At 41.9% G+C, this 15,442-nt stretch overlaps 1 protein-coding gene across 2 annotated transcripts in view; it reads left to right on the top strand.

Annotated features, from left to right (window-relative positions):
• LOC126250778 (E3 ubiquitin-protein ligase TRIM37-like) overlaps positions 1-15,442 on the top strand; it is a 313,056-nt gene that overhangs the window by 61,049 nt on the left and 236,565 nt on the right. For both annotated transcript variants that reach the window (XM_049951588.1, XM_049951587.1), the window contains exon 4: positions 10,794-11,110. In XM_049951588.1, the coding sequence (XP_049807545.1) occupies positions 10,794-11,110 (317 nt within the window). The remainder of the gene's footprint in view (positions 1-10,793; positions 11,111-15,442) is intronic.

Here is a 15,442-nt window from a genome sequence, read left to right as displayed (position 1 = left end):
AATTAAGCTAGCATGAACCATGGACCTTGCCGTTGGTGGGGAGGCTTGCATGCCTCAGCGATACAGATGGCCGTACCGTAGGTACAACCAAAACGGAGGGGTATCTGTTGAGAGGCCAGACAAATGTGTGGTTCCTGAAGAGGGGCAGCAGCCTTTTCAGTAGTTGCAGGGGCAACAGTCTGGATGATGGACTCATCTGGCCTTTCAACACTAACCAAAACGGCCTTGCTGTGCTGGTACTGCGAATGGCTGAAAGCAAGGGGAAACTACAGCTGTAATTTTTCCCGAGGGCATGCAGCTTTACTGTATGGTTAAATGATGATGGCGTCCTCTTGGGTAAAATATTCCGGAGGTAAAATAGTCCCCCATTCGGATCTCCGGGCGGGGACTACTCAAGAAGACGTCGTTGTCAGGAGAAAGAAAACTGGCGTTCTACGGATCGGAGCGTGGAATGTCAGATCCCTTAATCGTGCAGGTAGGTTAGAAAATTTAAAAAGGGAAATGGATAGGTTAAAGTTGGATATGGTGGGAATTAGTGAAGTTCGGTGGCAGGAGGAACAAGACTTTTGGTCACGTGAATACAGGGTTATAAATACAAAACCAAATAGGGGTAATGCAGGAGTAGGTTTAAAAATGAATAAAAAAATAGGAGTGCGGGTAAGCTACTACAAACAGCATAATGAATGTATTACAGTGATAGATACGAAGCCCATGCCTACTACAGTAGTACAAGTTTATATGCCAACTAGTCTGCAGATGATGAAGAAATTGATGAAATGTATGATGAGATAAAAGAAATTATTCAGGTAGTGAAGGGAGACAAAAATTTAATAGTCATGGGTGACTGGAATTCGAGAGTAGGAAAAGGGAGAGAAGGAAACACAGTGGGTGAATATGGATTGGGGGAGAGAAATGAAAGAGGAAGCCGTCTGGTAGAATTTTGCACAGAGCATAACTTAATCATAGCTAACACTTGGTCCAAGAATCATAAAAGAAGGTTGTATACATGGAAGAATCCTGGAGATACTAGAAGGTATCAGATAGATTATATAACGGTAAGACAGAGATTTAGGAACCAGGTTTTAAATTATAAGACATTTCCAGGGGCAGATGTCGACTCTGACCACAATCTGTTGGTTATGAATTGCAGATTAAAACTGAAGAAACTACAAAAAGGTGGTAATTTAAGGAGATGGTACCTGTATAAACTAACTAAACCTGAGGTTGTACAGAGTTTCATGGAGAGCATAAGGGAACAATTGACAAGAATGGGGGAAATAAATACAGTAGAAGAAGAATGGGTAGCTTTGAGGGATGAAGTAGTGCAGGCACCAGAGGATCAAGTAGGTAAAAAGACGAGGGCTAGTAGAAATCCTTGGGTAACAGAAGAAATATCGAATTTAATTGATGAAAGGAGAAAATATAAAAATGCAGTAAATGAAGCAGGCAAAAAGGAATACAAACGTCCCAAAAATGAGATCGACAGGAAGTGCAAAATGGCTAAGCAGGGATGGCTAGAGGACAAATGTAAGGATGTAGGGGCTTATCTCACTAGGGGTAAGATAGATACTGCCTACAGGAAAATTAGAGAGACTTTTGGAGAAAAGAGAACCACTTGTATGAATGTCAAGAGCTCAGATGGAAACCCAGTTCTAAGCAAAGAAGGGAAAGCAGAAAGGTGGAAGGAGTATATAGAGGGTCTATACAAGGGCGATGTACTTGAGGACAATATCGTGGAAATGAAGAGGATGTAGATGAAATGGGAGATACGATACTGCGTGATGAGTTTGACAGAGCACTGAAAGACCTGAGTCGAAACAAGGCCCCGGGAGTAGATAACATTCCATTGGAACTACTGACGGCCTTGGGAGAGCCATTCCTGACAAAACTCTACCATCTGGTGAGCAAGATGTATGAGACAGGTGAAATACCCTCAGACTTCAAGAAGAATATAATAATTCCAATCCCAAAGAAAGCAGGTGTTGACAGATGTGAAAATTACTGAACTATCAGTTTAATAAGACACAGCTGCAAAATACTAACGCGAATTCTTTACAGATGAATGGAAAAACTAGTAGAAGCCAACCTCGGCAAAGATCAGTTTGGATTCCGCAGAAATGTCGGAACACGTGAGGCAATACTGACCCTACGACTTATCTTAGGAGAAAGGTTAAGGAAAGGCAAACCTACATTTCTAGCATTTGTAGACTTAGAGAAAGCTTTTGACAATGTTGACTGGAATACTCTCTTTCAAATTCTAAAGGTGGCAGGGGTAAAATACAGAGAGCGAAAGGGTATTTACAATTTGTGCAGAAACCAGATGGCGGTTATAAGAATTGAGGGGCATGAAAGGGAAGCAGTGGTTGGGAAGGGAGTGTGACAAGGTTGTAGCCTCTCCCCGATGTTACTCAATCTGTATATTGAGCAAGCAGTACGCGAAAGAAGAAAAATGTGGAACAGGAATTAAAATAAAATCCACATAGAAGAAATAAAAACTTTGAGGTTTGCCAATTACATTGTAATTCTGTCAGAGAAAGCAAACGACCTGGAAGAATAGCTGAACGGAATGGACAATGTCTTGAAAGGAGGATATAAGATGAACATCAACAAAAGCAAAACGAGGATAATGGAATGTAGTCGAATTAAATTGGGTGATGCTAAGGAAATTAGATTAGGAAATGAGAAGCTAAAGTAGTAATTAAATTTTGCTATTTGGGGAGCAAAATAACTGATGATGGTCGAAGTAGAGAGGATATAAAATGTAGACTGGCAATGGCAAGGAAAGCGTTTCTGAAGAAGAGAAATTTGTTAACATCGAGTATAGATTTGAGTGTCAGGAAGTCGTTTCTGAAAGTATTTGTATGGAGTGTAGCCATGTATGGAAGTGAAACATGGACGATAACTAGTTTGGACAAGAAGAGAATAGAAGCTTTCGAAATGTGGTGTTACAAAAGAATGCTGAGGATTAGATGGGTAGATCACATAACTAATGAGGAGGTATTGAATAGGATTGGGGAGAAGCGCAGTTTGTGGCACAACTTGACAAGAAGAAGGGACCGGTTGGTAGGACATGTTCTGAGGCATCAAGGGATCACAAATTTAGCATTGGAGGGCAGCGTGGAGGGTAAAAATCGTAGAGGGAGACCAAGAGATGAATACACTAAGCAGATTCAGAAGGATGTAGGTTGCAGTAAGTTCTGGGAGATGAAGAAGCTTGCACAGGATAGAGTAGCATGGAGAGCTGCATCAAACCAGTCTCAGGACTGAAGACAACAACAAGCTAGCATCTGAGATTGCTTGTATGACTTAATGAAAACCATCCATGATGATTCCTAAATATCCCTGCACTTTTGTAAACAGGAGATTTTATAGGGATATGGGTACAGTTAGTAGCACCTAAAATAACTAGAAAGTCACACTGGGTTTCATTCACCTTTCTTATGTAGGCATTTTGATGAATTTTTTCTTCAGTGAGGCAATGTAGGATGATACCTTGTGGAAAACTCTGCATGCTTTTCCTACATGTGTATTAAACGATTCATGAACCACCATCTGAAAGCTTCCTGTAGCATGATTAGTATGAGTGGTTAAACTGCAATAATTATGTCGACAACCAATTTTAGCGAAGTTGCCAAGCATTTTTCATGCTAACTCACACCAACACTGAACCTCTTTCAGTAGGTCCAAGTTCAGCATATTAAGGGTAGTGGTTGGTTTCTTTTGGTCGGTGTCAGCAAATACTCTCTCAGTCTTAGTTCCAACTGCCACACAGTATTTTTATCGAAGCAAAACCTCGGCTTAAATGATTTATCATTTAATTCCGAGAATCGGTTTGCCCTTTGTCATTCTCAGTAGACACTTTGGAATACTCGGTCAGCTGTAAAGTAAACAAAAGGAAACAATATAATTCAAATTGCATATGGGTCTTACACACAGAATGCGATAACACTTGGAAGACGGAAAACATGGTATGGTTTCAAAACGTAGTGTTGTTATCTTTATGGCCAATACCATAGAGGTAAAAGTATCAAATGGAAAAGTAAATCAGAGAAATGAACTGGGTTCAGATCTGAGCAGCAGAATGCAATCTCCGAGCTACTGAAACAAATATTTAAACCATGTCTGATAAATACAACCTTGCTAAATGACTTGCTTATGTTTTATTTGTTTGCATGTGTACAGTTGTCATAGCAATTTAATCACATGTTAGAAAGTTAACAAATTGATATACATTGCATAGTTACTGCTGCTTAAGCCGAGAGAGCACATTTGTAAGAGATTTTCAGCACGTTTGTAAGAGATTTTCAGTCATTATTGAGTGCTGTCAAAATCAATACACTTCATTGTTCACAGCAGATATTTCAAAATTTCCTTTCTCATTGTGCCATTAGGTATGTATGAAATGCCTTTAAAAACTATGCACATAAATTGAGACATTTCAAAGTATTGTTATTATCTGTATTCATTATATACATAGCTGATAATTTTCTTAACCTGATCAAACAGATTATAAAATAATAATAATAAATAATAATAATAATAATAATAATAAATTTTGGGCTTCAGCAGTGTACGAGTGACTTATGTATTTACATGTTGTTGGGTCGGTGCAAAAGTTCGTAGCATTTTCCCACAACTTTAGTAATCACAACAGATACACGTAACAGAGGCTTTAGTCATCAATAATATATTCTCCTTCACTATTTACAAGAGTCTGCCCGCACTATACTAAGTTTTTGGTTCTACAACTGCAGACATCACATGGTTTTGAGGTGGGGGATTCTTGGAGCATGTTCAGAGTGCATTTTCATCAGAAAGGAAGTTTCTTGAAGATTGTCAGATAGTGAGTGGAAAAAGTGAAAATCTGAGGTCGCAAGATTGGGTGGGTTCAGAATGATTTCCCACCCCATCACCTGTATAGAATTTTTTGTCAGTCTAGCAGAATGCAGACGAGTATTATCGTGGAGTAGCATCCCTTCATGCAGTCTTCCTGGTTGTTGCTCTTGGATTGTGTCTGCAAGATGTCTCAGTTGTTGATAATAAATGACAGCCTCTGTATGTCCATCTTCTCGGAGATAGTTGCAAGACTCGGCAGTTCAGTAGAGAATGTCAAATGAAAACACCTTTCAGCTGTCTAATTTCCAAACTGTTATTTTATTTGGTTACCAGCTTTTGGCGATTTACTACGGCATCTCTATTCTATAAATGACAGCAGTTATGGCTACACTTCAGGGAAGCAATTCATACTACACCTCACTGTTGCTGTTCCACCAGATGCAGAACATTAATTTTTGTGGATGCATGGAGGTCTTTGTACAGGGAATTGCTACTGTGTTTGGGCTCAGCCATTCCTTTCTTTTCCTTATGTTAACATAAAGACCCAATTTCTCATCACCAGTAATGATACGGGATAGAAATGATCGGTGTTGTTCACAAGCCAATTGATGAATCGCAAGCAGAGATGCATATATGACCACCTGCTGATTTTTGTGATTTTGGCTTAGAGCATGCGGAACCCATACACTCAATTTTTTAACCTTCCCTATTGCATGCAGATGCCACATGATGGTGGAATGATCACAGTTCATCACATTTGCCAGTTCTTGAATATACTAACATGGATTATTGTGTTTAAAGATCTTCATCAAAGCACTAAGATTTTCCCGAATGTGGAGAGTCACAAATATCAAAATGATCCTCCTGTCCAATGGCGTTATTCCCATAGATGGTGCTGATGTTCCTGGCTGCCTCTGCTGCTGTGACCCTTCTACTGAACTCAAACAGAAGAATATATTGAAAATGTTCATATTTCTCCACTTGGCAGTCCATTTTCTTGCGTCCGCAGCTCCACGCACTATCTCCAAATGACAATATATAAACTCAAATAGCATCAGTGAACTACAAATAAAAAATGGCAATCAATAAACAAACCTGCCCAACCATAATATGTAATGTCACTCCTTGGGTTGAATGGCTGCACATTTCATCAAAATGGAAGGGATTAAGTTGTAGTTGTGCACAATGCCTCTCTCAAAATCTCTGCCACTGGAGTTTGATGACAAACTCTGTGATACTCTTGCACATACTAAATGAAGGGCGCTGTTCTTCTTCTCCAACATTTTTTACCAATCTCAACTGTTGAACACCGCATACCGACAAACAGTACTCAATAACTGGTCAAAAGAGGCCTTTGCAAACTGCCAGTTCTGTAGGTGAATCACATATTCTTAGGATTCTTCAACTGAATATCAGTGTGCAGTTGGATTTTTGTATGAGTAGTTTCATCTAGTTGTTCCTCTTAAGATTGTTCTTGACATATATTCCTAGCTATTTTAATTTTGCTACTGTTTTTTGTTATTGGTAGTCACTGTGTGATTACACCACTGACACTTTCTGTCCATTTATGTGAATTTTGTTACGTTTATTTATGTTGGGAATTAACTGCCTGTCCCAGGACAGTGTTGATACTTTTGCAGGTTTCCCTACATTTTGCTACAATTCTCTGATGCTGCATTTTTCCTGTGCACAACAGCATCACCTAAGAGCAACGTCACTGAAATTATTTTCCATTTCCATGACATATAATGTGAATAGTAATGGCACTGTCACTACCTTGGGCCAGGTCCAAAGTTACTTCTACTGCTGGTGATTTCACCCTGTAAAGAATGGAGTGTTGAGTTGTGTCAGATAGGAAGTCGTTAGTAGTTACAAAGCTGGCGTTATATTCCATCTAAGTTTGTATTGTCTTCGCAAGATGATAGAATGTAATTTATCAAATGCTTTGTATAAGTCAAGGAACATGGCATCGACATGGGCACCATTAACTACCATTATCTGGATAGATGAACAAAGTGAGGTGAGCTACAGTAGATGTTTATTTGTGAAATCCATGTTGCTCCGTATAGAGATTTTTGTTCTTCAAAAATGTCATATTGTGCAAGTGTGAAATTTGTTCTCTTATTGTACAACAGATTGATGTCAATGATATAAAGTTACAATTGTGTGCTCATCCCCAGTTATCATTTTTGAAAAGCGTTATTGCTTGGAACTCTTAATTTGCTGTAGTGACCTACTATAAACTGCTGGTAAAATGGGAGCTAGATATTTACTGGATATATGTAGAATTGTACTGATATCCCATCAGGTCTAGTTGCCTTTTCTTTGCTAATGATTTAAGACAGTTATTTATTCCTCAATTTCGTACCCCGTACAAGTAATTTTGGTCTTTGTGAAATGATTTAAAGTAGGAAAAGTTTTACAGTCCTCATCAGTGTATCAATTTAAGAACAACAGATCCAGTATTTAGACTTTGTGCTATGCTAGTAGTGTGTAACAGGCTAGGTTTTGGGTTGGATGGGAAGCATGTTCAGATGGCTGAGGTGATTAAGACAATCATTCGCATAAAGCTGGAGATACGGGTCAGAGTTTGGTCTGGCACTAATTTTCACTGCTTACTATTGACATATTTCAATCCCCAAATGTGGCTAATGTCATCGAGAATCTTTGAATAAGAATTTTGTGTGGCCGCTGGATCACATATGGTGTTGTTCTCTGCAGTCTATTTCATTTTACACGGGCTAAACAGAAATATTTTTGAACCTTTATTAACTTCTCTTTTAACACCTATAATCGTAGACATTATAATGGCTTCAGGGTCGTGCATTTCTTCCACTAAATTAATTGACTCAAACGACAGAGTCCATTAATTAGCAGGATATCTGAGAGACTGCCTCAAGGATCATTACCCAACTGCTTGAGGTAATTTCTATAAAATGCACTCAGAACCATCTCTGATAAGTTCCTTAGCAGCCCTTGTGTGTGTCACTCTTTCTATAGCTGGCAAGCTTCTGTTACCATGTCATGGTCAGGAACTGTACCTGTAGTCTCCTCTAAGTTTTCTCTGAAGATTCTTCCACTAAAACTCCTGAGGTAAAGATGTTGAGGATTGTTGTTAACTACTCCAATTGATCTCTGAATTGTAATTTTTTTATATTTAAGTGCCTAACCATTACTGTAATAAACAGTTTGTGAACTCCAATTTTCTTACAATAAACAGGAAAGTAGTGGTCCAGTGATGATTTCTTTAATTAGAAGCATTACCTTAAGCCTTCAGTTTGAACTCTGGAAATGGTACAAACATTTAGCAGAAAATTACAGCTATGCCAAATAAATGTAGGACAGCATTTGCAACTGGCAGGTGTTGAACATACGTCTTATTCTGTACTTAAGTTTGTGTAATTGAAACTATACCATATTTAATGTGTTCAGGCATTAATTCCTGCTGATAAAAATGTTGAGTATTGCTTAAAAAGAGAAAGAGTGTGGATGCTGAACTTGACCCAACTCTATATTTTTAGTGTTGAAGATTGGTTTCAGCTTTATGGTGATATAAAACAGCCAGACCAACTTCCACTGGTCCATGGAAAACCCTCACATTGTGCATCAAATGCCTTTTATCAACAAAACAGTGAAACAATAAAATAAAGCAAAACAGAGTTGGTACACTGTTTCTAGTAGCTGTATTATTGGCCAAATTTTATTTGAAGACACTGTCAATACAGATGTTTGTCTCCAAATGTTCGGGAACTTAACACTCTGTTATAAGAGAAAGCAAGCCTGGAAGGAATTTAGTAATGAGATTTTGTACTGCAGTTGATGAAAGCAATACAGATAGGCCTGGAGACAGTGAATATTCTGTGGACAAAACAAGAGAACACTTGATATTCCAAGCCAGGATTTTCTCTTCCACACAGACTATACAGTGCTGTCATCAAGAGTGAAAACTATCTGAAGATCTCTAAGAAGAAAATTCTAAAGGTGGTAAGAAAGACTGCTGTACTGTCTCATCAACTGTCGGAACTCTGGTTCAGACACTAGCGTCAGTTGCTGTGGCAGCTTGTGTATCTGTGATATTAAAGCCATTTTCTGGAGAAACAGAGAATTGATCTCTATTTTGGGAGTAAATGTCAGTATTCTGTTTGTGGTAATACTTCAGCTTCTACCTTTAACAAACATGGCTTCCTCAGAGGAGACTCGGAGTACAAGTCGAAAAGCTCCTAACTAAAAGTGAGTGTAAAAACACAGTCAGCAGTAAGATGAAAAGAAAATGCACAGGGTTGTTTTTTCACACACACACACACACACACACACACACACACACACACACACACACACATCACCATTGGGCACAAGTTAGAAAATATTGGGCATCAGGGAAAGAATCGATGAGTTGAATGCTTATGATTGATCTGCTTGATGCATAAAGAAGTCACAAAAATTAACCAGCACTTTGGTTATGAAAGTGTCTCTTAGAGGTTCAAACAATGGAAGATCCTGGATGGAATGTAATAATATTATGATACGGAAAGTTGCTACTCACTATATAGTGGAGAGACTGAGTCGCATATAGGCACAAAAAAGATGCGGTCACAAATAAAGCTTTCGGACAGTAAGGCCTTCATCAAAAATACACACACACACACACACACACACACACACACACACACACACACACACAAAAAAAAACTGCAGTCTCGGGCAACTGAAACCAAACTGCAGTCGTGTGTGTGTGTGTGTGTGTGTGTGTGTGTGTGTGTGTGTGTGTGTTCTATATTTGAAGAAGGCCTTACTGTCCGAAAGCTTTATTTGTGACAGTCTTTATGGTGTGCCTATCTGCGACTCATTATTTCGTAGAAGTTCATCGCCCAATGGGCAATGTGAGGAGGCAATTGGGGGTGTATTGTAGGAATATCAATTTTTTTGCCTTAGGAAGGCCTTGGGGCATTAGGTACAATGTTAGTAGATAGTGCAGTGTTCTGCTTCATTGGATATGATATATTTAATGGATATTTAATATGATTTCTTAGTTACATTTCATTGCATGATTGTGACCTGGAGTAAGACTATGATAAACTTCGTCTTGACATTGTGTAATTGTTGTTTTAAGGAAATAGGGTAGTGCTACTCTAACTTCTCTTTAATAATACACAAAGACATTTTGTAAATAAAATCCATATTGTGCATAACATGTACTGCACATCATCAACTGAATAACATCAAACTTTTGCCAAATCTTAACATCCAGCATGAAACTTCAACGCAGGAGTCTGTAGAAAACAAGAATTTGACATCTTAATAATGTTTCAAGTGTCTCATCATCATCATACTATTGCCAAAAAATACATTTCAAAGTAGGCAGGCAATACTAGCAGCTTCTATATTCATGTTCACACAGGTAATTCTTCTTGTGAAGTTATTGTGAACAGTGTCCCATTTTGAAGATGTATGTCATCCCTCAGCAGGGTTTCCCACATGCAAATAAAATAACACATCCACACAATACTTGCACTTTCCTGGATGATAAATTTTCTTTTGTGAGTCTCATTCTTTGGTAAGAATGCTTAAGACCATCTAGTGTGGTATGTGACACCACAATAGGAAACATGTAATAACATGACTAGTAGGAATAGAAACTACCCTCAATTCTCCGCTGGTTTGTAAAATGTGTCTAAAGAACTGACACCAAGCTATTAAATAACTGGTAAGCATGAACTATCCTGTGACAACCAACTTGTCAAGTCTGCACTAGGGTGAACTTGCTGGTGCCATATTATCATCTGTTTCCTTTCTACCCATGTCTCTCACCATCCTTTCCCTTGACATCTTTTCTCTTTCATGATGCAAGTGGGAAAGCTCTTCATTTAAAAGATTTGCCTTGATTATTTGTAGTGTAGACCAGCAGTCTGCTTCCATGTTTATTATATACAAAAACTGATTAGCACATAATGATACAGGAGCGGAATGTTGAAGCAGTACGGGCTGCCAAGGATGAGCGGGTGCGGGAGATTCGCAATGCAGTGGAGCTAATGATAGCACGACTAGATGCACAGTTGAAAGCGAAGCTGTTGACTCTGGTAGGGCAGAAATCACTGCTCACACAAGAAACTGAACAGTTAGAATCATTGCTGCAAGAAGTGGAACATCAGCTTCATACCTGTTCCCGTTCAGAGCTTATCAGCTGTGCTCACAATCTTTCTTTCATGTTATATGCTGTGCGAAAAAAACCAGTTGCGAGTTTTGTCACAGCACCAGTGCCAGCAGACTTTCAGAGGTAAATATATTTGGATTGTCATTCTTAAAATAAATAGCTTTTATCAAGTTACTTTATGAATGAAATTTATACATGTTTTCACATATAATACGTATGAGAAGTTGGTGAAGCCATCTATGTAATAAAGTTGTTGAGATAAGCAGTTTTAAAATATTGTCTTTAGGAAGTGGGAACAGAAGTTATTGAGAATGAACTGTTGAGTGGTAACTACTTCATGATAAGCATTGGACAATTTTGGCATTCAGCAGCTCAGGCAATGCAAAACACCTGTCTAGAAGTGTATGTAAAGGTAAAAATTTACAAAGCTTATCTTGCAACTTAAATTTTGTTATACCTCATGCAGCCTTTCCAAGATTATGCCATCAGAATTTCTTAACTCCTGCTGCTGAATTTGGTACTATAAGATCCCTTTCTCCTCAGAATTTAGAGGAGGATGTGTGTGACCTGATAATGTATTGTTTGGGGAGGTGAGGGCAGGCATATGCACTGTAAAGATTTGACCACCACAAGGTAGGATTTCCATATTGTGCACCAAGCACAATGTAAACCCTTCGCATCTTTGCCTGCCATCTGAGAACAGTTAATGGACTCCTTGCAACATTCTGTGTCATCCTGCACCATTGGTCAGAGACTAGACAGCCAGACTAAGGAATTACTGTCCAGTGTATAGGCTACCATTAACATCACAATACACATGGGTGTGTCTGGAATGATGCCATGAAGTATGGACTGCTCGTGAATGGCATCAAATTGTGTTCAGTGATGATGAATTACAGTTCTGCACTGCCCCAGATGACCATTGTCCACGATATGGTGGCTACATGGAGAGAGGCACAGTTGTGTTACTCTCAGCATCATAGTGAGGAGTCATTGGATATGATTTCAAGTCACAGTGGTAGTGCTAGAGGGAACTCTGATGCCACAAACAGTTAGTCACTGACATCCTTCACCCACATGGGTTACCTCCCACGTGACAATATTGTGGTGCCATTTTTTAACAGGACAATGCTTATTCACACATGGCAAATGTATCAATAAACTGTCTGCATGGTGTTGAGGTATTCCCATGACAAACCAGATTTCCAGATCTGTCCCTGATAGAACACGTACGACCAGCTCTGACATCAACTCCATCTTGGTGCCAGTTTCCAAGGTATCAAGAACAGTGTACAATAGTACTGTGCTAGCATGCCTCAGAAGAGGATCCAACTACTTCATGATAACCTTCCCAACAGAATCACTCCATGCATCCAGGACAGACGGAAGGCATAGCTCTCTCTCTCTCTCTCTCTCTCTCTCTCTCTCTCTAGCTAGCTAAGCACCCATTGTTGCCTGGTTAATTTTTTGCTCTAGTTTTCTATTATTCTGTCTCCTTTGTCCCTTTCTCTTTTCGTCTCCTCCTCCGCCGACTCCTCCTCCTCCTCCTCCTCCTCCTCCTCTCTCTCTCTCTCTCTCTCTCTCTCTCTCTCTCTCTCTCTCTCTCTCTCTCTCTGTTATAACCTTTAATCACCAATAACTGTGTGGATATTCAAACACACTCACTTAGAAACAATAGCTGGTTACATGATAACAACTCAGTATCTCTTATTCGACTGCTGTGCTGTGACGTGCGGCCGGCGTCGTTTGTAGCTAGGTGGCGCTCCCGCGCTCAGCCGAGTTGCGGAGCACCTCTATCGCCGTTTGCGCGTAGTGTCGTGGCGGCACTGTAAATGTCGTGGCACTGTCACAACACTTTTCCCCCCTTGAAAAAAAAACACTCACTTCCTTGGAGACATGGACAGTGCGGAGACATCCATGGCCTCTTGTGAGGCCCCGAGAAGATCCCGCGGAGAGACACGAGAGTATGGTTGAAAATGTCCAGGACAGAAGCTCGTGCGTGGAACGTGCCTCCTGGAAGAGATGATGGGTGAAAACTCCGGAGCAGCATCCATAGGTGTCGTGGACCTGGGGGTGTGCTCCAGCGAGATGGGTCCCGGAGAAGGCGGCGTCGCGACTGGGGCCGATTCCGGCGTACTCGGAAGCGGTAGCAATGTCGGCTGCAGCAACACGTACGGTAGATCGGCAGCAGCGACAGGACTGGCGTCTCGGGCTGGTGGAGGCGAAGGAAGGGGCGGTGGCACCGGCGTGGACACCACTTGTGGGCGCATCTGGTCGTAATGGCGAACAACCATGCCGTCGTCTGTACGTATTTCACAAAGCTGGTGGCCGCGAAGAGCCTTGACCACCCCTGGAATCCATTTAGGGCGAGATCCATACCCTCATGCCCACACGTCGGCGCCCACCGAGTATTTTCCCGCACTAGGGGACACAGCACAAGGCCTGACAGGGTGAAGCAGGTGCAGTAGAGTGCGCGGTGGGCGGCCATGCAAGAGTTCAGCAGGGCTGCGATCACCCAGAGGCGTGAAGTGATAAGAACTCAGAAATTGCAGCAGAGCATCATCTGTGGAAAAATCACTAAGGAATTGTTTCATCTGGCTTTTGAAAGTGCGGACAAGGCGCTCGACCTCCCCATTCGATTGCGGATGAAAGGGCGGTGCTGTAACATGATGAATCCCTTGTCCAGTACAAAAATCACAGAAGGCCTGCGAAGAGAACTGAGGGCCATTGTCCGTGATGATCGTGGATGGAAGACCTTCTAGCGCAAAGATTTTGGACAAAGCCAGCGTTGTCACCGCAGTGGTGGGCGGCGGACATCGAACAACAAATGGAAACTTCGAGAAGGCGTCAATCAACAGTAGTCAGTAAGTACTGAGGAAGGGGCCGGCAAAGTCAGCGTGCACCCGTTCCCATGGCTGCGCCAGATCAGGCCACGGAAAGGGCATTGTACGAGGTGCAGCCAGTTGTAGAGCACACTGACCACACGCAGCAACCATGTGGGCGATGTCCGAATCAATACCGGGCCAATAAACGTGCCTGCGGGCCAGGGACTTAGTCTGAGAAATACCCCAATGGCCTTCATGCAACAGTTTGAGAACATCTTTGCGAAGTGAGGCTGGCACCACGACCCGTGGAGATGCGCCATCCATTGCCAGAAGAACACCACCATCATGAACAGACAGACGAAGGCGCAAGGCATGGTAGTTGCGAAGGGGATCCAATGCCCGGCCCTTGGTCCTGTCTGGCTAACCCCGTTGAACAAAACTGATCACCTGATGCAGGACCGGGTCCCACGCAGTAGCCGACGCGACCTGCGAAACTGTAAGTGGAAAAAAACCTCATCAATGTGGATACAGAGTAGTTCATCATGATCGAAAACCGGGTCGGGGCCCATCGGCAATCGCGACAATGCGTCAGCGTTGGCGTGCTGGGCTGCGGGGAGATAGTGAATCTCATAGTGAAAACGAGACAAGTATAAGGCCCAACGTTGCAGGCGGTGAGCTGCCTTATCCGGAAGTGACGCCGATGGGCTGAACAGAGAGACCAGTGGCTTGTGGTCGGTGATGAGGTGAAACTTAGAACCATACAAAAAAACGCTGAAATTTTTAGAGCATAAATGATAGCGAGCGCCCCCTTTTCGATTTGAGAGTAATGCCGTTGTGCATCGTTGAGGGTCTTGGAAGCATAGGCGATGGGTCGTTCCGACCCATCCTCATACCGATGGGCGAGAACAGCCCCTAGGCCATACTGTGACACGTCAGTCGCCAGAAGCAAGTGCTGACCCGGACGGAATGTGGCAAGACAAGGCGCCGACTGCAAATGAGCCTTCAGGCGGACAAAAGCCTGCTCACACTCGTCGGACCAACAGAAAGGGATGTTTTTGCGTAACTGCTGATGCAGTGGATGAGCTACCGCCGCCGCGGATGGAATGAGTTTGTGATAATAAGCAATCTTGCCTAGAAATGCCTGAAGTTCTTTGACCGTAGACGGCCGGGGTAGAGTATTAATGGCTGCAACGTGCTGACGTAGAGGACGTATACCCTCACGGGACAAGTGGAAACCAAGATACACAATGGAGGGTTGGAAGAACTGTGACTTGTCCAGATTGCACCTCAACCCAGCCGAATGCAAAACCCGAAACAGGGAACGCAAATTGCGAAGGTGCTCCTCAGTGGAGGCCCCCGTGACAACAATGTCATCCAGATAGTTTATGCAGCCAGGAACGGAAGCCGTGAGCTGTTCCAAAAACCGCTGAAAAATGGCCAGCGTGCTAGCGACGCCAAATGGTAACCGCTGGTACTGATACAACCCTTAAGGAGTGTTGATGACGAGAAATTCCTTGGAAGAAGCATCCAACGGCAACTGATGGTATGCCTCCGATAAGTCAAGTTTGGAAAAGAACTGGCCCCCAGCGAGCTTGATAAATAACTCCTCAGGACGGGGAAGAGGATAAGT

This window comes from Schistocerca nitens, chromosome 1 (genome assembly GCF_023898315.1).
Source record: "Schistocerca nitens isolate TAMUIC-IGC-003100 chromosome 1, iqSchNite1.1, whole genome shotgun sequence".
In the NCBI taxonomy this organism is placed as follows: Eukaryota; Metazoa; Arthropoda; class Insecta; order Orthoptera; family Acrididae; genus Schistocerca; species Schistocerca nitens.
This window is presented reverse-complemented; position numbering and strand designations above follow the sequence as displayed.